The sequence below is a fragment of the Dicentrarchus labrax genome, unplaced genomic scaffold (genome assembly GCF_905237075.1).
Source record: "Dicentrarchus labrax unplaced genomic scaffold, dlabrax2021, whole genome shotgun sequence".
NCBI classification, from domain to species: Eukaryota; Metazoa; Chordata; class Actinopteri; family Moronidae; genus Dicentrarchus; species Dicentrarchus labrax.
Window position 1 is genome coordinate 7,375,646 of NW_026136708.1, and position 24,389 is coordinate 7,400,034.

Consider the following 24,389-nt stretch of genomic DNA (forward strand, 5'->3'; position numbering starts at 1 on the left):
AATGGTGGTGAGCAGAGGCGGAGAGGAAGGAGGAGAGCTGCAACACACACACACACACACACACACACACACACACACACACACACACACACTTCCTAATACATCCTTCAATCTAAAAAAAGCCCATTTTACAGGGAATACATTTAGCTTGTTCTTACAAGACCATCTATTCCGTGCAAGTACATACACTACCAAGATATGTTAAGATAGAAGCTTATTCAGATGCAAAGCCTATGCTGTCTGAGCTAAAAGTGGCTTGCACTTACATGTTCTGTCACAGCATAAATCTGGAATTAATTACAAATAAAAACAAACGTAATGTGGTAGCTTTATCTGTGTTGGGTGTCTTGTGTTTGCTTTGTGTTACTGAAGCCACTGTATTCCATCCATACATCAGGTATAATAAGGGGAGACTGCAAGGCTATCTGGCAGGAACAAGTCCAGTTTGTGTCAGATGCTCTAAAGGACAAAAAGGACAGGGTGACTGGCAGAGGGTTTAAAAGCCCAAACCTCCGTCCAAGTGTGAACACAGGGCCATCGGCACAAGAGGAAAACCAAACGTGTACATTGGATTGACATAACTCTTGATACAATAACTTAATTTACAAATAGAAGTTTATTTTGAAGATTAATGACAGAAAATTGAAAAACAACCACCTGCAACTGCCAATGGATTTGAAATCGACATTTAATTTACGCTGCTTAAGCACTTCTGTGATATCACTGCGAGGCTGGCAGCTTCATGATGAGAGGGTCAGTTCACTGAAATAAAACAATGCATGTTGTAACCCACCTTAAGTGGGTTCTAGCTGTGAAGAATTTTTTTTTTGCCCAGGCTTTGAGAAATCAGTCTCTGAGAAATTTCGGCCTTCACCCGAATATAATGGAGGTCAATGGAATTCCATTTGTGGTGCTAACAGCATTGCATTTTACACAGCAACATCTATTTTCAGAGATAATGTTCTGCTTACTTTGGCTAATCCACATACTTCACTGTGATCAGTTTTCATTAAAACTACTTTATACCAAAGAGATACTCCCTATGAAAACTGCTGAGACGGTATTTTATGAATTCGCCAATTACTTTTCATGACACCCTGTTGTCATCTCTATTAATATTTTCATATTTGCCCCATTTCCACGACTGACAATGCTGAAACTTGAAGCTCTGCAGTGTGAAATTCTTTTTACTTTTGGGTGACGTCTTTGTGAACAAAACTTGCCACAAATTAAGCGCAACAGGTAGTTTTAATATGGCAGTATTTGTACTAACGATCAAATCTCACAAAACAACCACCTACTCGTGAACAGGTGGCCTTCATCAGCCTGAAATTAAGTTAAAACAGTTTGGTGACTCAGACTTGAACACTTGAAAAGGTAAGAGAGATTTAGGATAACTTACTTGAAAAAAACACTTGAGATTTTTCAATGCTGTGAGCAGTATTGAACCAACAAAAGTGTGTTCATCTCCATTGTAATGGAGGGTAGCGGTGGATAGTGGGTATCACAAACAGATATTTTGGACAAAAAAGTGAGACAATATGATTTGTAATTTAGGCGAACTGAACCTTTAAATACAGCTAGTCATAATAATGCTGCTAATTGAAATTTGAGGGGAGTTTCACCGTGTCCTGTCTTCCCCTCAGGCTAAATGGAGCAGCAGAGGGCTGAACAGTGAATTCAGAGCTCAGCTGCAGTGTTCACACAGGGCCGACACTGTAAAGGGCTTTAACACAGCTCTCTACCCACCTCATAGTCATAACACTCTCTGACTCACAAGCATAGAAAACTCATGGGTCGACAGAGAGAGGAGACAGGGAGAGAAACAAATGGCATGAAAGCATGTGTCAGGACTGCTCAAAGATTCTGGAGCTTTTTACATTACTGTGGGTGCGCAGATGCAGTGGCCATAAATTAAATGCCTGCAGAGCACACTTATTGGAAAATCCTGAGGGGTAAAATGGAATTACCGGAGATGATCTGTCTCCCTGCTCTGTGCACCGGCCCTTTAAAGGGTAGGGTAATAGGTTTTCGGGTGGGGGTGAGGTTAGACGTGCGCGTACATTTCGGAGCGGCATTACATCCTCCAGGTATCATGGGGTAAAGATGGCAGGTTGAATGAACACATACTGTAGGGGAGGCCTGAATACTTGAGGTGAGGGTGGGCAGTGGAGGAGCACGTTGAAAAGAGGGAGAGATATATTTTAGGATTTTGTTGAAACCTGAGAATTTCAAAAGACTTGAAATTTGCCAGATAGAAGCACCAATTTTAAAATGTCTTTGAAAACCTGTGCCTAATGTGGAAACCGTATCTCCCAAAAAGAAAATTTCGACATTTATTAAAAACATAATTTTTATAATTACTTTGCCATTCCGTGCTGCTAAATTTCGGCTTGTTGCCAATTACGCCTTCAATTTCTTCAGTGAGTCATTGGGTTGGGGTGTGTGTGTGTGTGTGGGGGGGTAGGCCAGGGAAAATAAGTGTGATATGCACTCCCTCACCCTCCAGCATTACATCTCTACTTTCTCTCAGACTAATGGCAGCCTGCCTGGATAACACAGAAGAATTATGTCCTTGCATCCTAGGAGCGAGCACGCACGCACGCACGCACACAAAAGCATGCATGCATTAAAACACATGCGCACGCCTCATGTCAAGTACATTTGCGCGCGCACACACACACACACACACACACACACACACACACACACACACACACACACACACACACACACACACACACACACACACACACACACACACACACACACACACACACACACACACATTCCCAATTTCAAGAACATAATGTACACACACACCGTGGTGGTTTATAGCGAGCTGACAGGGGGTCTGAACGGCAGTGAATGCCTCCTGAATGAGATGGGCGAGGGAGGGTGGGTGGGTAACAGGGCTTATAAGGAGATGAAGTCACTCTCTCTCTCTTATTTGACCTCATAAAGAAGTGGACAGTAGCGAGCCACGTGTAGCCTCAGCATAATTCCAGCTGCACTGAAAGAGTGACCTGAGCTGCACATGGGAGGCCGTAACTCAATGACAGACGGGCCTTTGGCTCTCTCTGCTCCTCTCTGACCGAGCTTGCGACACTCTGCCTGGCTGCAAATGACTCACAGGTATGACCAAAATGATCTCCTCCTCTCCCTTCATACTCTGCCTGATCTCACTTTTATTAATCTGTTTTTACTCCCTTTCTGTCCTTCTCTTGTCAACTTTTCACCACTGTCCTGTTCTCATTGCCACTCTCATTTCCATAAAGTCAAGGTACCACATCGCTTATGTAATTGTTAGCATAATGCTGTGATCATGACTCCATTACATCAAACCAAAGACGTCTTACAAAATGAACAATTAGTATAACAAATTCATTAGATATTCTCCAGTGTGAAGTCAAATGAGAAGATTTCTATTTTACACATAATCTCATGAAAAATGACAGTGTTATGACAATAAATCAAAGTAGTTTTACAATTAATTAACCAATTAATGAGAATTTGCTCTATTAAACTGTCAAATTAAACACGAAAAATCAGACAATGTAGGCAGCAGCAGGCATGAGGATGAGCTTGATGAAATTCAGCCCGCTCCTCTGGGAGCCCCGGTGTATTTCAGGGACCCTGTCTTTACGCATAAATGATCTGGCTTTGTCCTGGATAAGAGGCACAGACGAGACAATCTGACAGACAGGTTGACCAGCATGGGGGCTTCAGTTCTCTCCAAAGTCACTTCAGTCTCTCAGGGAGCTTCTCTGCGATTGTCAAGGTCAAAGGAAGACTCAGTGTCTCCTTTTTATTCATGGGGTGTGTAAGAGTGTAGCTGTCATGGAGATGAGTGGTCCAAGTACAGAACTTGCTCTGTGGCTTTTCAACCTAGGTTCTCTCTCTGGTTTTCCTCACTCCGTTCTCATTCAAGAGAAACAAGTGTATCACCGGCGAATGAGGAGGCCGCAGCAGCTGATAAGCGGCTCTCTGCTCTCTGATTGAGCTTGCAGTGGAAGCAGCATGGCTGCGGGGCAAAGTGGCAAACTTCCCTGAGGCATTCTAGCTACGGCTAGCAACTGTGTGCATCTTCCTGTTTTGTCTTTGTCTTTGCTCAGCACTTCATCTCTAGCCATGCAAGCGAGAACAAACACCCACTCGCACACACACACAAACAACACCAAGGCGGCAAAATAACTTGGGTCCAGGGGACTCTCAATCAAGCTGAAAACACCTGCAAGGATTTGAAGTAAGGATGAGGACATTAGGGAATTATGGTATTCCCTTCCCGGAAAACAAGGCAGATAAAAAAAAAGAAGACATACTTGCGCTATCAGACTGTACACAGTCATACTCACACGTATGCACACACATCTAGAGACACTAAAAAGGTCTGTAGCTGACACATACCCACGCACGCACACACTTGTATGCAGACAGGCAAACCACGGAAACAAAACAGCCCGTGAAGACAAAAAATATGGAGTATGAAGGGCAGAATACTAGGGGAATACTTAGATCCACATCAAATGAATACATTAGTGAAGGGTAGTGTTAACCTGTGAAAGTGTTGCTTCAGTAAGCTGTCTTAGATGTGCTTTTGTTTTGTCCTTTGTTTATGACTCTGAATTGTCTTTTTTATTACGCTAACCAAGATTTATTAGCATATGAAAAGGCTGTTTTGCAGCAAAAACTCAAGAATTAGCAACAGAAAAATATAGTAGCTTGGGAGACAAAAATCCCTCTGCCCATAGAAGACAGAGTGGCTTTGGCGAATTACCACCCAAAGTGTAGAAAGTATGATTCTTTTGTTTTGGCCCTTTGGTGAGTTTTAAAACATCCCCAGTCATGGAACATGTTCACTGCTCATTAAAATGGAAATGTGGTTAAATTGCCCTACATGGGGAGGAAAGGTAATGACGAGGGTTGACCTTTTTTCTCTCCAGTTTCAGATACATTCATTTGAGCGAGAAGAGGAAGGAATGGCTGCTGGCCCTGTGCTAGGAACCAAAGTCTTCACACACCTGCAAGAGAGAGAGGGGAAGGGAAAAAAAAAGCGACACAAATGCGCCCTATGAAAAGAACAGATTGGATCAACAGCTGGTGGGAGGGGAAGCGAAGGCAAACCTTTTCACCAGGTCCTTGAAATACAAGCTGCAGGAAGCTAGAACATTTTGGTGGACTTCAAACTCTTTGCCTTCAACAATAATTTTCAGGTCTGTAAACTCTTTCGCTCTGCGCTGTTGGTTCAACTCCTTCAACATCTCTGTAGAACAAGAAAAAGAAACAGACAATGCCACATTTGGGTTTAGAATTTCCTCTCTTCCATACATACATGAGCAACAATAGCATGACAAGAAACAGAACAAAATGTTGAGAAGTGCAGATTGTGGAACACAATATTGGTGGACAGTCTTAAGAAACAATGTTCATTATATGATAGAGAAGAAGGGACATGTACAGATTTCATCAAACATTTCAGCAAAGGCAAAATGAGATGTGGATATAAATATGTAGCAGAAAAGGGAGCATGTAGAAAAAAAAGAATAATTAGCTCTCATATTCTATACCGTACTGAGGAATAAACAATACCCGTAGTATTCTAGTTGATATAGAACTAGGAATGAGATCAAAAACTATCATTATTTTGAGAAAGGACACTTGTATAACTGTATTTGACCTCTGTAAATTTACACTGCAGCACTAGAACTTCAATGAAGGGAAGCTGAATGAGATTAAAAAGCATCTAAAAGAGATGTGGGCTGAAAACAGAGACACTGTCAATGCATTATTCATACTGAAATAAAATTCTTTGGCTTCTCACAAGTGCCCTATTCGGTGAAGAGTTGACCTTCAAATGTCGCTCAATGAGAAAACAATTGCTTATCCCCAAATCCCAACACCCGCTTCTCTCTCCCTTTCGCTCTCTTAGAAAAATACATCCCTCCACCCATCCTTGTCTTCCCCTCTGGAAACAACGAGAAAACTAGAAAAACAGGGACAGAACACAATCTGAGAAAACATGCTCGGAGCAAACCAATGTTCTGTTGAAGGCCATGGCACACAATGAGATGTATAATGTGGTATAGTACCAACATGTTAGGCCTGGCCTTACTAGAGCGTTGGGTCGGAGGCACTTGTTTCTCTGTGTCTTAATGAGGCACCATGAGGGGATGCTGAGAGTGAAAATCAGCGGGAGACTAGCAACTTATTCCACAGCCTTAGGAGGGATAACCAACACTGCTGCTCGGTTAATCTCCTATCCAGAATGGCACTAAAAGAAAACACTAAGAGGTTGAAATAGTAAGCTACAAACACGATAATGTGGAACATTATGATTATAGAGGGAACCAACTTCCATACTGTCGTCTTAGAATTAACAGAGCATTTCATAGAGACTGCAGGCTGTAATGCATAGTAAACATCTATTTGCCACAAAGCGCAGTCTGTGCTGTATAAAAGCACATATTGCATGCTGGGAAGAGATAAGTATAGGATACATAATGACTTAGATAAGATTGGTGGCAAATCCTCCTGTGATCAGCAGAAAGGGTTACTTTTCTTAAAGCTTGACACTACCTTCATAAATCTGAACATTTGCAACGTGGTGTCATTTGTTGTCAGTAATGTCATGTGAAACAATAACGTGCATGTGTGTGCCAATGAAAGAATATGTGCTTTACACAGCTGTCTAGCCATTAAATGTGGGAAACTGATCAGACTTGTGATTGTGCTGCCGACACCCTAGCTGAAATAAAGGAGTTTGCCTTTATCATCCTGAAAGAGGTCTATGTTCACGCCAGACTCAAAGCAGGGATTTAATTAACCTGGAATGACACTCGCCCCTCTATTTGGCTGGAATATCCACTCATTTAGCTCCCTCCATTCTCCTGACTGACACTGGGAGCTTAGCTCTGAATTAATTCGGTAGATGAAATTATACACTATAAAGACACATGACAAATAAGGTGCAATTCAGAAGTGTGATTTGGTAAAAGCCTTTTCTGTAAGCGGCGCATCCTTCAGAGTTATTGCATCAAGGAATTAATGGCCAGAAAGAGAATGACCTGGTTATTAAACATGCTGAATACCAAATGGGGGAAAAAAAAGAATAGGTCCAATTTTTGACAATATGCCTGTTGTACTTTGACTAGATGCACAGCTGCACAGTTAGAGTGAGCCATACACATGAACACGCAAACACAAAGGCTGGCATTTGCCTTGTCTTTCATCCATCTCTCTCCACTCTCCACATTCCACTCCACTGCCGCTTGTCAGTTGGCCAGCTATCTGATTACTGTGTGGGCATGGACTGTGAATAGTGAATACACAGTAGTTTTGAGTTTGCATTAGTGAATCTCCAGCGACCGATATGGCTCTCACCTCCAATCAGCCACACTGCATACCATCCATTTGCTCCGAGAATAGAGAAAGTGAGAGGGGGAGACAGAGAACTCCACTTGTCAGCAAACAATGGCCGCCTCCCTCTGAGCCGTGCACACACACCTGAATGCCCGATGGAAAAGCTAATTATGGTTTCTTTGGGCTGGATCGGTGAGCCCCCTAGAAAACCTCATCACCACCGGGGACCATGAAACTGCACATGGCATCCCCATTCTCAGGTTTGGCATGGAGTGTGTTGAGGCACAGCCATGTTCAATGGGACCACGGCGGCTTTGAAACACCAAATGTCTCAATACTCTTAAAGGGAAAATCTCTTGAGGAGGGTCCAGACGGATAAAATAGTGGTAAGGTTTGTTTTGTGGGGAGTATTCTCGTAGGGGTATATTGTGCTACACTTCTGGAGTATATCATGGACTGCCAACAGTGATGAAATGTGCTAGCGTAGTTTCCTGCCCTTAAGCCGCTACAATAATAACAAGGCCCTGAGCTGGCTCTTCATGATTGGTTGACATACTGCACAGGGGGTATGAAAACCGTGCCTGCTGTTCAGCCTAGTAACTCTACTGTCAAACATCTCCGAGCGCTGTGGCCAATGCCTGGTGCCTGGTGCGCTTTCCAGTAACCTATCAGTGCGCACCATGCCTCCCTACTGTAAGGTGAAGTAAGTCGCTCACTGAGCTGTGATAGGCTGCTGTAAAAAAGGGCGATGCAGTCTGCCATTGGTTGCTGAACTTGGAGCCATTTTAGGGTTCTTCATGTATTTCACATGCGCCTCTGTAGACCCACCATTTTGTGTTTACACCAAATTCAAAGTTTTGAAATAAATCTCCATTAGCTCATGATATTTTCATAAATTTGCTTTTTTAGTAGCTTGCCAACTTGCCCAAGCTGCTGTGTGCAACATTCTGAAAAGTCAAGGACAGGAATTATGTAGAAATGTCTCTATTACAACAGAACGAGTTTGCTACAAAGCAAGTTTTCTAAACCTGTTAAAGATGAACTAAGAGAAGATTGTTTATTTTCCCCTGCTGACAAACATGTCTAAAAGGGTTTCATAAATATAAAATTGAAGTCATAAAAATAAATATAAATTTCTAGCAACACACTGGATTGAGTTTTCAGACATATAGCTCTCAAATTTATAATTTGGTATCATTGTGGCGTATCTTCAAAATTTTTCGACGTCTATATCTTATTTTTGCTAAGAGAGAAAGCAATGTGTTGACAAAATACCAAATAAGGAGGAGGGGTAAAAGAAAAAAAATAAATTAAAAATATATATATTTACAATATTTTTAAAGATTATTTCAGAGCAAGTTGAAGAAGAGGATATGGTAGAGAGAGTTGTTACTCAAGACACTCAAGTTACGATGCCCTGTGAGGAAACTGTACATCCAGTAAACAGATTTTGATAAGAATCGTTTTCCTTTCTTTTCTGATAAATCGTGTGTTTCAGCAGCACGAGTAAATATGTAATCATCCACTAATCTCTATCCAATTGGAGAACATTACATGTCGCGCAACCAAAAGGACACTGATGTGTTCAGTTTGACCTTTTTGTTGTCTTTTAAACTTTCAACAATCAATTCCCACCAACACTCACAGCTTAATTACCCAGAACAAACCACGCTAGCTGATCAATAATTCAATGTTTAACTCTGCCATAATGTTTTTTTTTTTTTTAAGCTTGGAGAAGACCACAGTATAAGACACTTTTTTTTTACTGAAGCAGTGATCATACATATATGAAAATGAAATGAAATGACTTTTTTTTATTATCTTCAAACCACTTAGATTACAAAGCCATTAAGTTGTTCTTCTATCAGTATTTCCTTAGTACTTATGCTCAATGGGCAGGAAAAAAATTTATTAATTTCAAATTAATGAAAAAAATAGTCAAAGAAGATTACATATTTTTTTGGTTATCAATATATGCTGTTCATGAATTTAATCCAAAACTATAATATTATTTTGACAAATACATATTAAAAATATATATGAATTAATTACATTTACCATTCCAATTATGTTAGTATAAATGTATTTGTATATCATGGTAAGTAATGCCACCATTATCAAAACTATAAAAACAATTAACAGTGATTATACATAAAATAACATCAAAGGTCAAATGATCATTGAATGGTGAAATTAAAAAAAACAAATTAATTGACATTTATTTGGAAAAAATCGCCATTTACATGATGATCATTAGGATTACTTTTAAGTAAATTAGCTCCTTTTTTTCAAGATAAAATTATTTAAAAGTTTGTTTAAAGCCTATTTTAAATCTGACAGAAAACAGATTGGAATGGCCTTCCTTGTACAAAAGCCTTTTGACAAGTATGGACATTTGAGAAATTCCATTTCAAAGAGGAACTTGCAACAGAATAAGAAGAGTGGGCCATGAGCATGATTCAAAGTAAATACACACAAAAGGACTCTTTCTGAGAAAAAAGGTGGGCCTGAAACACAGTAAAACACTATATGATGGATATTCTCATGTGAAGTGGCACACTAATCATAAAACAGAATTAAAATGAATAAATAATCTGATATTAATTATGGGCTCATTTGTTTTTGTCACAGAAGCCAAAATACTGTAGATCCGAGCCACAGACAGATGGATATTTGGAAAAGGCTGCGTTTCCCCTGCTGACTTTGATAAGGCAAACACTTTAAACGGTTTCCCTGTTTCTGACTGCAGACATTAAATACACCCACACGCAGCATTCACAGGCAGAGAGATGGTCAAAAGTTCACTATCAGCACAAGTTGTTGGATCATGTAATCTCTCTATTCTGCAACCTCGGGTCCAAAGTACAAGAGCCAAAAAAGACTTTCAGCTCTGATGCCAAGAAGCCATTTGTACAAAATTGTTAAAGAATGTCTTGACTGACTGATACTCAGCATGTATGTTTTTGTTTTTATCTTCTTCTATTTCAAATTTGAAGATTTCTGGAGCTTACATAGCATTTGTGAGTGAGCTTGCTTAAAGTACAGAAGTCAATAAAATAGAGCTGTTCAAATAGAAATGCACACTTGCTTTGCACTTCTTTGGACATGTTCTACATTGGAAAAATATTTAGTCACAATAAAAAGACAAAAACATAAATTTCTGCTGTGTATAATTACACACTGTATGTAATTCTGAAAAAAACACAACATAAATCCCTCATTGGCATTTTACAAGTTTCTGTGGGATTCAATTATTTTAAAATTCCATTAGTATGGATTTTGTTAAGCTCCAAAGTTGTCTGTATAATCCAAGAGACATTGAAGGAGGGCAACTTTATGGAAAATAAAAAGAAATCTGAATTCCATTTAATTTAATTTGCATGTTTAAATCCCCCTACTTTACTTCATCTAGCTCAAATCTCAATAATAGAAAATTTTATATTATATAGCCTTTATATTATATTTTATTACTACTTTACATACAATCACTTAAAATGGTTTAAAGATGGTTTTATTGCCATTTAAAAAGCTCACTATGTCTCCAAAATTATGTCCTAATTTTCTATTAAGTTAAAAAAAAAATCTCTTCTGGAACTATACAACATATTTGGTATTTTTTATGTTAAATTACTGTACATTTTACATACTTTTGGGAACATTATTGTGCATGAATTACAAACTGTAAATGTATGCATTTATTCAAAGTATAAAAAAATACTATATACTATAAAATAATATTTTAATAGTTTTTGGATAACCAACAAGTGTTGCAATAAGGTTTTTACAAAAATATCTAAACCCTTTTTTATATATATTAGCCCATATTTAATATTTAATCAATACTAAAACTGAATATATTTGAATTTATATTTTGTTTTCTTTATTTCAAAATGACTTCCTTTTAGAATTTCAAGTTTTACAAATTTTTCATGCAATATTCCAAAACAGCACACTGTAAAATCCAACTGATATTAATTAAAGAAAAAATTAAAAATTAAAGAAGCAAGGAGGCCACTACTTTTCAAAAAAAGCATTTCATTTTTACTCCACCATTTTTTCAAAAGCTGGCTATGTCAGACTTTAAGAGGTAAAAAATGTCATGAACACTATCAGGCCACTCATCTATGTGCTATCTTCTGAACAAACAATGCTTTACGTATATATAGAAGCCTAGTAATCTCACGTGACCCCTATCTAGCCTGTGTCTCTTTTCAAGGCGCAATTACTCTAAACAGTGTCTAAAACATACCTCTAACAATCACCGCCACATTCATTTCTGGAGACGTCTCAACTGTTTGTGCCTACTCCCAGCAAATCAGCTCATGCAAGGCATCAGAAATCCTCGAGACCCCTTGAGTCTCTAGCTGTCCTGATTTCAGTCTGTAAGAGAGCGGTGGCACCACATAGCCTTACAGAATAGCCCATGATGAGGACGCTTTATTTTTTCCCCTGCTCGAATCTGCTGAGCTGAGCTCCTTGAGCCTCAGCACTGCTGTCAAAGAGCCTGGACTGAGCCAGAGGGGGAGACACTATGACAGAAAAAAGGGAAAGGGGAAAGAGAGAGTGAGGAACTCGTGCCCCTCAAAGACGCCGCCTGGGCCTTTGTTGCCTTCTCCAATAGGCATGCAAGAAAAGACCTGGAGTAGCAAAAAGCACAGCTCTACTCTGTCCTGCATTGCACACTCAAACCTCTACGTATACCCTGTGGACCAAGGGTCAGATGTGTACACACACGCACGCACGCACGCACGCACGCACGCACGCACGCACGCACGCACGCAAGCAAGCAAAAAACTGGCACTAGTAGAACAAAGCCGAGGCAAATACAAGTACAGGCTCAGAGGAGGAAGAACATAAACAAATAAAGCCCTGCGAGAATCCATTGGCCTGCTGGAACAGTGTGACAGGATGTCATGCAATGTTCTCTTGTTCTTTGTGTTTGTGAGAAGTAAGAAGAAATTCTCTGGTCCCGGCTGGTGCAGTGGCTCCCTCATTAGCCAGGCAAGGGGGGGACAGTAGGTGACAAGCGGTCATACTATCTCAAAGAGGTTTTAACAAGAGGATACTCCTGTGGCTAGCAAACAAGAGCACCGTCATATCTCCTCCTTCCTTCAGGCCCTGCTATGTCTGGTCAAAGTGTAAAAAAGAGAAAACGGTGCAGAGTCTTTAAATGTAAACTGAAATGGCAAAACTTGCCTATGACTGTCTTCTGAAGAGAGAAAGTAGAAATATGTACTGTATGCATATACTGTAGGTTACAAGTTGGGCTGGTTACAGTTCACAGGAGGTTAAAATTTACATTCAGTGCAGCAGTTATGACATTACAGCTCAAAGAATCTCCTCTCTGGCTGATGCTGCTATTTTAAACCGCAGTACACAAGAACAAAAAAGGACTGTAGCAGAGTTACTTCCCCCTAAAACTAACAGAACTGAAGAGAGGGGAAGGAGGGTTTTTTAGAGAATGGTTGCCTAAGAAACTTTGTATGGAGCCTTAAACCTATCTTTGCAATTTTACTGTGAAAAATAACATTCCAGGAATTGTCTATGATAATAACTTCAATAACAAAATGACTTTGTTTTTGTTTTCATCTCTTTCTGTCTTCAGTTTTAACTGCTGTGGTCTGTTAAAATGGGATGTCGGTATAAAGCAGTAAATCATAGTTTCTACAAGAGGAGTAATAGCATAAAGACAATTAGGTTTCAGAAATATACCATATGTTTCTCATCTAATTACAAGATAGTTGTGTGTTGCTGTCACAACATTGTAAAAGTGTTTTTGTTTAGGAGAAAGGTGCATGCATTTCAATGTTTTAAAACTATATAAAATAACAGAAAAGTGGGCACTAGGGTATAGCTAGACTTTGAATTAAATGTGTGAAATACATTTACAATTACGATAGCTTTGTTTGGCATATATTTCTCTCCATTTCATTATGGTAAATAAAAATAAAAGAGTAAAGTGTGCACATCTATCTACTCTTTGCAATCGATGTGATTTCTAACCTGCAACAGATGCACCACAGGAATAACTCAAGCACAAGAATAACTGGGACATGACTTCTGTTCCAAAATAATTCAAAGGAGAAGTGAAGTTTATTCCAGCTGAAAGCCTTTTTGACAAAAAAGCCCCCAAAACAAATCATGTCACGATGCCTGTTTTCACTTCCAATTAAAATGTTCCAGAAGAATCAGAAGCACTCAAAGGTCTTCATTACAACTTGGCTAGAAACCATGTTTTTACTAAAGGCAGGTCTTTAATTAGGGTGTACAGATTTAATACTGGTTGTGCCGATACTGGTCAGGTAACATAACAGGAAAGCCAAGTAGGCTTAAAGGGACCACAAAAGCATATAAGCAATAGATGTAATTTCATGGACTTAAATGCTAGCAAGATCCAGTAACACACCATCAAAGATGAGTACAGATTTCTATGCCTGAAAACCTATTCTTTCTGGTCCTTTTATAGCTCTCTGACACATCTTGGCTGTTTTTAAACCAGTTTTTGGACCAGCTTTAAAGTCGATATGGTGCCAACCTACTAATGTGACAATCCTGACTATATTAACATACCATGGTTGTATTTTTTTCCATCACACATCACTGAAATAAAACACCCATTCAAGCATTTAGGGACACAAATGGAGACACCGTTTTCATGTTTAACTCTTCTAAGTGGAAAATGGCGTAGTGCTTATTTAACGCTCGCCACTTGTTTTGTCTGTAAAGTTGACAAAATATCTTAATCCAAGTGTAGGGGGACATACAATATTTTCCACAGGCTGAGCTGATGACAGCTACACATAGAGAAGTTGCATGGCAACCTGCTTAGACTTAGAAATAAAGAAATCTGATGCATCGCAAATTACCCACTGACACTTCACACCGACCATACTGCTTCTCACAAGACGCACGCATAAGATTCTCAACATAAATATAGACTATTTCTGAGGGTGTTTATAATGAAAAACATGCCTTTAACCAACAACCGATGACAAAGTTTTCATGCTCTGTATTATAAATGTCACATCTCAGTAAACTGGGCATCACAGCAAATCCAAATTTTCTCTGACATATTTGCCCGCTCTCTCATATGATTCATGCAATCTGAACTAAACATTCTGATGTTTCCCAAAGCACCTTGAAGGCAACTCAATGTTTTTGGTTTGTTAGGTTGATGTGGTCAGAAATCTATTCACAATTCAGTCTGTCAGTCTGGTTTTATCAGCTGTGCATAGATAGAAAAAGGTAAAATGGTGTTTACAATAGAATATGAGTTCATAAAATAAAGTGAGTGGAGCTGGAAAGGATAGACTAATGAGCTGTGATGAACACTAAATTAACTATTAATTCTAAATTAATTAGTTAACTGAACTGCTTCGATGATAAGCAGCAGTCGCTTTTCTGTTTTTCTGCCACTGGAAGCAGATAGAGGTGTGCAGTGGGGATGAAGGCTCTGATTGGTCGATTGACAGCCAATTGTAATGCTGCATGGCCAATGACAGCCAATCACATAAAGGCCACTACAGAATAAACCACCAAAACAAACCATGTACCATAACCAAAATATGAAAGGTGTGTCACTTCATGTAGTGAGTCACTAACTGAATGTATTCAGAGCAAACAAAGAATGTCCATGGCACACACACTTTGACTCTGAATTGTTTCTGTGGCCAACAGACATATTTGCATTTACAAGAGGCATAAGACAATTCCATGGCAACAGCCTATGATTGGACAATTTTCTGTATCACTCTGAGCATTGTGCAAATTGCTTGTTGAAATGAAGCAATATGGCCACACAAATGATTAGGAATTCTTCCAAAACTAACAATGTATTTAGATAAACAGGTTGACAACCACGCTAATTAATCATCTGTTCATAAATCACAATTACTCTTAAATGCCTTAATATTGAGATTCCAACATCTTACAGTGACATTTATTCCTTTATGCAAGAATTCCTTATTATAAGTCGGTCTGAGGAGTTTCATGGAAGGAAAATCCAAGAACTCTTTACTTTTAATAAGAACTGCTTTTGGGAAGTGAGATAAAATGCTTTAGGAATACAGGCCTGCATGCTTAAAAAAAGCCCACTTTTTATAACTCAGGCCAAGCTTAAGCCTTGAATTTGTGGATTGGCTTATTTGTCATAGTGCCAAAGAGGCAAGATGCCAATAGGGATTTTATTTTATTTATTTATTTATTTTTAAACAGTATGCCACATGAAATTGTAAAAGTGTACTGGGCTGCATCACAGATTAGCAAACATTCTGCTAAAGCATTATGGAGGACGTCATTGTCAAACTCAGCTTGGGGTTGAGTAATTCATCCACCCCACCACAGATGACATTGTCATTGTGCAAAAACACACGAGCGCTGATGCAAATAGACACACGTGCAGCCATGCATATGCAGAACTGAAACACACATGCAAATGTACCAACACACAAATACATACACACACAAACACACTCGACTTTAGGCAAGACAATGTCATAAGAGAATAATCCTAATAACAATGTCGCGCTTATGAGGAGTCACTGGCTGGTGTAGATAACATACTGTATGCTTAGAGGGGATTTGATTAGAACTGAGTGGGTGTGCAACACTTCTCCATCTTCCCTTTTAATTAAATTGCTAAGTTACTATTTCATATAAATTACTGCAAGGGCCAGAGTTCTGTCTAACCCATATTATAAATCCCGGTGGAAAAACAGGGCTAATTGAGTGAAATGAATCATCTGGACACAGGTCTTGTGTATCAGTATGAATGCAACCTTTCAGAGAGACATCTGCGTAAACTATGTTTCATTTGTACTTCACCTTGACAGGGTTGACTGAGCATCCAAGTTCTTTTGGAGAATCCAGTTGTGCAGAGTGTGTCACACTTACTCACATGCAGAAACGAGAGCTGCTCAGTACAAACAGGCAGGTTTCTCTTAGTCAGTTTTGCTGGATCGCTTTTGTTCCAAGTGCTCACTGAGAATGAGATCTGACCTTAAACCACAACATCATGATTACAACAAATATCAAGCCTGTCTCCAGGCTCTCAGTCAGGTAACCTGTACACTCTGGCATTTCATCATCCAAAGTCTGAGTTTTCACCTGACTGAAACTATTTTCACCCCAGGCATGACAAACTATGTTTTCTTTAAAACTCTCCACGCTAAACTAAACTTGCCTAACAATCTTATTTAAACTGTCTGTTGGCATCACACTGACTGAGTAAGGGAACTTTAATGACAGTACAGTTATTAAAAGGCGCTGAGCCAGCGATTACATAGGCATTGCCAACATGCCATGGTGTACTGTGGGACAGCAGAGAATGTTACTGCCATTACAACAATAACCCAGGTGTTGTGAAGCCAAATGATTGCAACTTTAGTCCAAAAGTTAATCTGCGCCTTTAAATTTCAATGACAAATGTGAATATATCCATCTGTCAAGACAGCTCTGTACCTCAAGGTTTATACACAGTCGCTTTAAAAAAATTACTGTCACATAAAAATTAGGGTACTTGAATATACAACTTTCAGTATTTACAGCTTTTCAAGTGCAAGCTGACAAAGAGTCCTTTGGGTGATCAAAGGTTTGTGAGTGGGACAAAAGGCCCTGATCCCAGTCACTGCTGTTGTTGTTGGAGGATGAAATGAAACTGTGCCAGCTCTGTGGGTTATACTGGCATAAAAACCACACCTTTTTTTCAGTTTCCATGACAGTAAGACCATAAACACAACAAAAGTTCAAAGTTATGGTTCAGCTACTTCTTAAAAGGCGACTAGAAATACGAAGCATGGTTGTGCTTTCATTGCTGAAAGTACTCAAATATGGAATGTGAATATGTTGTGTGCACGCCCCTTTAAGAATAGCTGTGAAGTTGTTTTTACCTTTCTGATTAGGGTTAGGGTTAGGGTTAGTGCAAATATACCTCAAATAAAACAAAGTTCAAACTCCACTTGAGTACTAATTAAAAGTTTAAAGTTACTTTCTCATCCGCTGCCTCCGACTGCAGCCTGAAACCAAACGACATCAGCTGTGCCAAGCCCTCGTCTAACCTTCACATTTATGAACCAGGCACATACTAGTGGTCGAGCACAGATGCCAGTGTATGTGTGAGAGAATGTAGATATGCTCCCCAGCTTGTCTTACACCTCGACCGTGTTTATGAGTTTGGTTTGTCTAGACCTTGTACAAGCTTTGCACATGATACTTGCCTCTATGGGCTACATTTCTACCACGTTGACCATAAACAGCAGGACAGCACAACTACACAAGCCAAAACACACACAGAACTACAACAAAAAAAACATTCCCATGTCACCAGTGCAGCTCAAGATAAATGTCAAATCTCCCCCTGAAGACAATGTGTGTTTACTGGGTAACTTTGTGAAAGTCACAGCAGCCCAAGCAGAAAGGTTAGTGGTGGGGTTAGGTTGTATGTGGGAGTCTTCTCAGCAGACTGCACACCTGAGATGAGCTCCCAAAGTCTACAGTGGAGTCAGGCGAATAATCTTTGCATTTCATCAGATTTCTTTTCTCTCTCCTTTCTTTCATTTGTCCTCTTGTCCTCCTTTCCCTCTGCTTCTCTCTTTCTCTATCTCCCTCCAGGGATCGAAAACAATCTATTAGATGACTGGACTGTCCCAAAATGTCTGATTGTGTCCAGCATGCTCCAATGCTTATGGATCGCTGATGTGTCCTTGTAACGTTGTAATGTAAGTTTAACTTTCTACAATACTTTTTATCCTGCTCTCCGGCATAAGAAAACATATCTGTATCATACTTGTATACTTGGTACAATGATTACTGTAGCAGAATTATGATAATAATCAACACTATAATTCAAAGCTGCCGCCTCAAGCAACAAAACACTTTCTGTAAACTTAATAGGGCAATAGGATATTGCAGTTTTCAGCATCTCATCATGTTCTATCTTACAGCTAAAGAAGACTTTAAAGTCTATCAAGCTTACAGAGTGCACCACTAGCCTACAAAGATCTCTTGATTGCAATTCAGGCCATTATCATTTGTCTAAGTCAGAAGAATTATATATCTTCACATGCAAAGCCTGTTGCTCTGCTCTATGTCTGTGGAATAATGAGTTGGCGAAGGGGGCCATTCTGGCTAATGTCTGGTCCTGTCATTAGTATTTATTAGATGCCCTGCATGCATTTAAAAGTTTCCTGGTAAGGAAAAAGTTTTTCTATCCACTCAGATAAGTGAGCACACCGTGAACATTAGTGAGCTAATACTGCTGAACTTCTTCTGGATTTTTTGCTGAGATGTTGAGGCGCATCTGCTGCTGTTTTGGATACAGAGTTCGCTCCCTGTTGCAATTACGGCTTCTCATTAGAGAGAAACATCCGCTATTGACTGGCTTCCTGGTAACATCTGCTGTGTTTACACTTGGCTTCATTGATAATGCATTACTGCCTATTTCATGGCTGATGTGTGGAATAACACATCGACATTTTGACATTTGAATTAATCCTCTCGTATCAGTCTCTGACAAAAGGTGTTTGAGATTCAGTCCCATTTGAGGTGTAACCTCCATTCACTTTGACGCCATTTTAAACACAAATCAATTTGCTCCCATATAATGATGGCAGTAAACGTTTCATGTAGTCAAATGGCACTGTTCCAGACTGAGACCTCTCCCAAACAATGCATGATACTACAAGTAACACAGTGTCAAACTTTATCACAATTCAACACATTTACTCTTCTATAAAGTGGGATGAAACCCAGAAATACTGGGGGCTGTAAATTGGTAAAAACCAGTGGTGGAAAGTAACCAAGTACATTTACTTAAACACTGTTATATAGCTTATAAAATAAGAATCATCAATCAAAAAACAGTGGGTAGCCCATCCCCACATTCCCATGAACTCAATTGCCCCTTCATCAGCACCACCAAATGTGTTTTGAATTGATTTTAAACTGGATGTTATTTAATACTATTAATTATATCAAAGTGGATATTGTTAGAATATAATAATGTATTTTCATACAGTTAAACTGTCACATTTGACAGATTGACTTGGTTGAGTTTGTAATTTGCTAGCCTACCATTTGGAGTGGCAGAAGCATTTCAACCATTTATCCATTACTTTAACCTAACTATTTCAATCATTTATCCATTTTCTGCAAACAATTTTCTCTACATGCAAGCTAATATAGTTTCAAGCAATCACAATTGCAAGATGTATTGTTCAAACGTAAAGACTCAATATACTTACACTTATACTGTTACTTTCAGTACAATTTGCTGATATTACTTCGGTACTTTTACTCAAGAAAGATTATAAGTGCGGGGCTTTTAATTGCAAAGGAGTATTTTAATATTGTTGTAATCTTACTTTTACTTAAGTAAAGGAACTGAATACATACGTCCACAATCAATAAAAGCTGACTGGAACGTATAAAAGCGACATTACTTATCTGTAAAATATAGGGAGTGGGGCACTCGGATAGCTCACCTGGTAGAGCTGGTGCCTCATGTACCAAGAGTCCTATTATATATATATATGTATATGTGATATGTGCTATAGAGACTTAACAACAGTGTGAAAGAATCACAGTAGAAATAATCTGACCTTAAATTGCAACCCCTACATGCCTACAATATAGATGAATAACTGTGAGCATAATAATAACAAATGGTGTGGGAAGGTAAGACAGAAGGATCACAGGAAGGCTAGACTATAAACGTGCCTTTTAGAAGAGACTTAAATGAAGAGATAGATTTAGCTATCCTAATCTCCTCCGGAAGGTTGTTCCAGTGTGGGGGCCCTGAAGGCAAATGCTCTGTCACCTTTGTTTTTTAGTCTGGATTTAGGAACCACGGGGAGAGCAGCATTTGAGGACCTCAGAGCTGGTGAAGGCACACAGGGAGTTAAAAGGTCAGAAATGTAGCTTGGCGCCAAACTGTTCCAGGCTGTAACAGTAATAAGTCATTTTAAAACTCCAAAACTAACAGGCAGTCAGTGCAAAGATGAAAGGATAGGTGTAATGTGCTCTCTGTTTTGGATAAATTGTGAGAGACTTTTTTTTGCAGACGGAGAAAAGGAAGTTGCAAGCCGTGATGAAATAAAAGCATGAACGACTATTTCAAGGTTTCTGATGGACATAGCTTAATTTTAGAAATTTGTTGAAAAGAGCACGACTGTATGACAGATTTGATATGGCTGTTCAAAGTGAGACTGCTGTCAATTAAAACACCAAAGTTTCTACACTGCGGAGTAATAAGGCGGGAGTATGAATCTAGTATGTTTGTAATTTGAGTGTTGGAGGAATCAGTGCCAAGTTGAGTTAATTTTGAGCCATCTATTTTTTGAATGTCCTTAAGGCAGTTTATCAGTGAAAAAATGTAATTTAAGTTATCAGGGTCACAGCTAAGTATTGCCTGCATAAAAATGGAAACTGATGTTGTGTGATCTTAGGAGACAGACTAGACACATCATTGATGTTAGGCCTGGGGGGTGTATGTACTGTGCAACAGTAGAAATGTATTCACCAGTAGAGGTTTGGCAATTCTGTTTCCACTGCTGGAGCTCTCCCTTAGGCTGGTAATATACTTGCTTTTTAACCATCTAGTGTTTCTGAGGATGAAACCATTTCTTAATCGAATCTATAGAACAATTACTGAATCCTGATAGATACCATTACTGTGATATAAAAATCACATATGCCATACCCCCCACCCCTACCTGATGTTGACTAAAGTGTGCAAACAGAAATTCAAGCCTCCAGTGTTTGTGTTAATGAACACAAAATTAAACCTGAACTGAACTGGGAAGGCATGAGAACGAAACTCTTATTTTTCAGTTCTATTTCATTTATCACAGCTTTGACAGACAGGACCTTGAGCATCTCAAACAGCAGCAGATGATTTAAATGAAGAGTCATAAAGATTTCCCATAAAATATTAAGTGCTTACAATTCTCAACCAGCTAGCTGTGGAGAGAAAGTGCAGACTTTGTGGACAGGTAATAAGGCATGGGTGTTTCAGATGAAAACAGCCATCTGAAACTTGGTTCCAGCTGTCAGAGGCAAATGAGCAATCTGGGATGACTGGGCTGTTTTTTTCCCCTCTTTAATCTTTCCTCCTCTTAAATTTTTCACTGCTACTTTGCTAACCAAGGCATTACCGGGCAAAAAAAAAGAAAAAAAAGCATGCTATTAGAGAAATGGCTAACAACTCCAGAATCAATAGAGTAGAGAAAGCAAGGAGGTGGAGAGAAAAGTTAGAGAAGTAATGAACAGGTGGCAGGTACCGGGAGGAAGGAAGATACAGAAGGTGGGAGAGGGAAAAAAATTGTAGGGAGGCAAGTGGATGGCAAGAAAAGAGAAGAGGGGTGGTGGAAAGCAGCAGCTATAAGTGGGTATCGGAAGCAGGTGGATGTCAGGATGGTTGGGAGTTTGGGGGGGGGGCTGGACAGGACGCTGAGAGACAACAGCATGGGAGGGATGACGCCAGGAGTGGGAGTGGAGGCTGAGTGAAAGAAACAGACAGACAATTGCAGTGAAGAGGACAGGTGGGGAGGAAGGGAGGAGGAGAGTGTAGGTTGAGGAGAGGATGGAGGAGGGAGAGAGGCGTGGATACGGTGCCCCCTCTAGCGTGGCGGGGAGCCGGGCGGCTGCTCCTTGGCTGCACCGCATCTGTGATTATGCATGTAGGAGCCGGGCTGTCAGGCTCCAGGTCCTGCGACTGTGCCGCCACTGAGCTTTATCTTGAAATCCTGGTGATTAATGAAGCCGGTGCCGCGTTCTGCATGGAGGAGGTGGACGAGGAATGATCAATCTTAATGAGCTATCCGCCGTCCCTATATTAACTGTGGGGGGAAATAATGTATGGGGCTCCTGGCGGGGCTCCTCTCCTTTAAAATACGATAACGAGGGAGAGAAAGAACGAGGGCGAGCAGCTTTCCTTCCTCCGCTTATGACACACTGCCACTGCTCGCCTCACGTTTCCCCTCCTCTCCTCCCCTCCCTCTTCTTTCTGCACTCTCCTGAGAGCCAGAGCTGTACTAGAAAACAGTTAGACATCTCAATGGAAGCCATCCTTAGCAAAGTTAAAGAGACAATGTCAGGTAGCTGCTCAGCTACATTTTCACACAGGCACAGCGGACTCCGAGCCGCCCCTGCCGTTCTAAAATGAGATGTTTGAATCAATATCATTCATATGTACGCTCCATATGGGCTTGTGTGCCAAGGTTATTCATAAGCATATCACCACGGTACTACACAGATTTATTTAGGAGAATTACCTGCACATACTCATTCCACAGTGATTGGAATAAATTTCAACCTCATTAATAATTTGCAACATTCCCAGCTTCCAGTTTCCACTAGAGCTACCTCAAATTAAAGAATGCTATAAAGGAGATACTTTAAAATCCATGCATTTCATATTCCAAGTTAAGCCTGTTTTGGAATCATAATAACCCTAGTTCTGCTTTAGCTAATCCTGATGTGGATAGCTTTAAGATAATCGCCGAGCACAACACCGCAGTGACTTTAATTAATTTACCACTGCTTATTCTGCAGACGCTGATCCGAGTCAGCATATTGGAAATTGAAATTTCTTAAAAAACCTGCAACTCTTACGCCAGATATTCAGTATTTGTCACGTTGAAAGGAGTACTTTTGTATCATTTGCAGTGAGGACGTAGAGGAGATTCTCTGCACTCTATCAAGTAAAAGAGAGACAGAGACAGAGGGAGAGGAAGGAAACGGGAGGGTTTAATGAATGTGCTTGCTATGATTAATGGTCTCAGTGCGGCTATCACAAACTGGCTGTGTTTTTAATAACTGGTTTGAACGGCCTGTCATGCTAGCAGTAATTCTTGTGGCTGAATCAAAAAGAATATTTATGCATCACTAATAATACTGATAATACTGTATGCTTTATGTCTAGTTAATAACTGTAGCTACTTTAGTCTATAATATCTCTGAGGTGAGAGATAGGCAATCTGCTCACCATGTCCAGAAATGAAATGTCATTATCACATCCTGTAACATCACACACCAGTAACAAGGTTAAACCACCCAATAAAATAGCATGTCGATTCCAAAATAACCTTTATGATAAGTGTCAAGAAAAGAGGCAGCTATCTCCCTTAAATAAACAGCCCCAGCACACACAGCCCAGCCTTGTAAACAGTTGCTATCTCACTAATTTGGTGATGTATAATTTCCTCACTTAGAGTATCGTAGCAATAATGTGCAAAGAACCAATAGGCAAGTGGACAGTGCCAATATGCTTGGTCCAAAGGTAAACAAAAATGAATACATAATTAAAATCTCACTGAGGCCAAAGTTTGAATAAGGCAGATAAGGCAGATAAAATGGTCACAGGAGGAGGAAAGGTGAGCCGGCACTGGATGTGAGGCTACGCCGTTCTCCCCGTAGCAAAGTAAAACACTGATCTTAACTCAGCAAGGCATCTTAATTGCATTCACAAGCAGCTCCAGAGCTGCATGGTCCCCAGATGATGGCTGATGTGAGCTGACTGGAAGATGAACTTCCTGGGCTGAGAGGAGGCTGGGTGTTGCTGGATGCGTGCGACGGTGGGGGGACTACGTCTAAGTGTGTCCCATCTCTCATTGTGGTGTGTGTTTCGTCCTTGTGTGCATGTAATCACCTGTGTACATATGTGCGTTTCTACTAGTGTGTGTGTGTGTGTGTGTGTGTGTGTGTGTGTGTGTGTGTGTGTGTGTGTGTGTGTGTGTGTGTGCGCGCATGTGTTTGCATGAGAGAGACAGAGAGACAGAGAGAGAGAGAGAGAATGAGACCGGTAAAGGCCAGTGAGGTGGAAGGAAGCGTTAAAAAGATGTTTGACATGAGGAAAGAGGCACGTGCTCAGTATGGCAGCTGCTGGCCCGACAGATCTATCTGTGACCCCAAACTTCGATCTCAACCAAAGCTTTCAATGCATGTGGCGACTGCTTCATCTGCTTCTTATTTTTTGAACTACAAAAACAGCACTGCCTTGAGAGTCACAGTCGTCTCAGTTCTCAGTTCATGGC

At 40.0% G+C, this 24,389-nt stretch overlaps 1 protein-coding gene across 4 annotated transcripts in view; it reads right to left on the bottom strand.

Moving 5' to 3' along the window:
- LOC127367926 (kelch-like protein 29) overlaps positions 1-24,389 on the bottom strand; it is a 201,858-nt gene that overhangs the window by 68,600 nt on the left and 108,869 nt on the right. For all 4 annotated transcript variants that reach the window (XM_051408182.1, XM_051408181.1, XM_051408183.1 and 1 more), the window contains one exon: positions 5,125-5,263. In XM_051408182.1, coding sequence (XP_051264142.1) covers positions 5,125-5,263 — 139 coding nt within the window. The remainder of the gene's footprint in view (positions 1-5,124; positions 5,264-24,389) is intronic.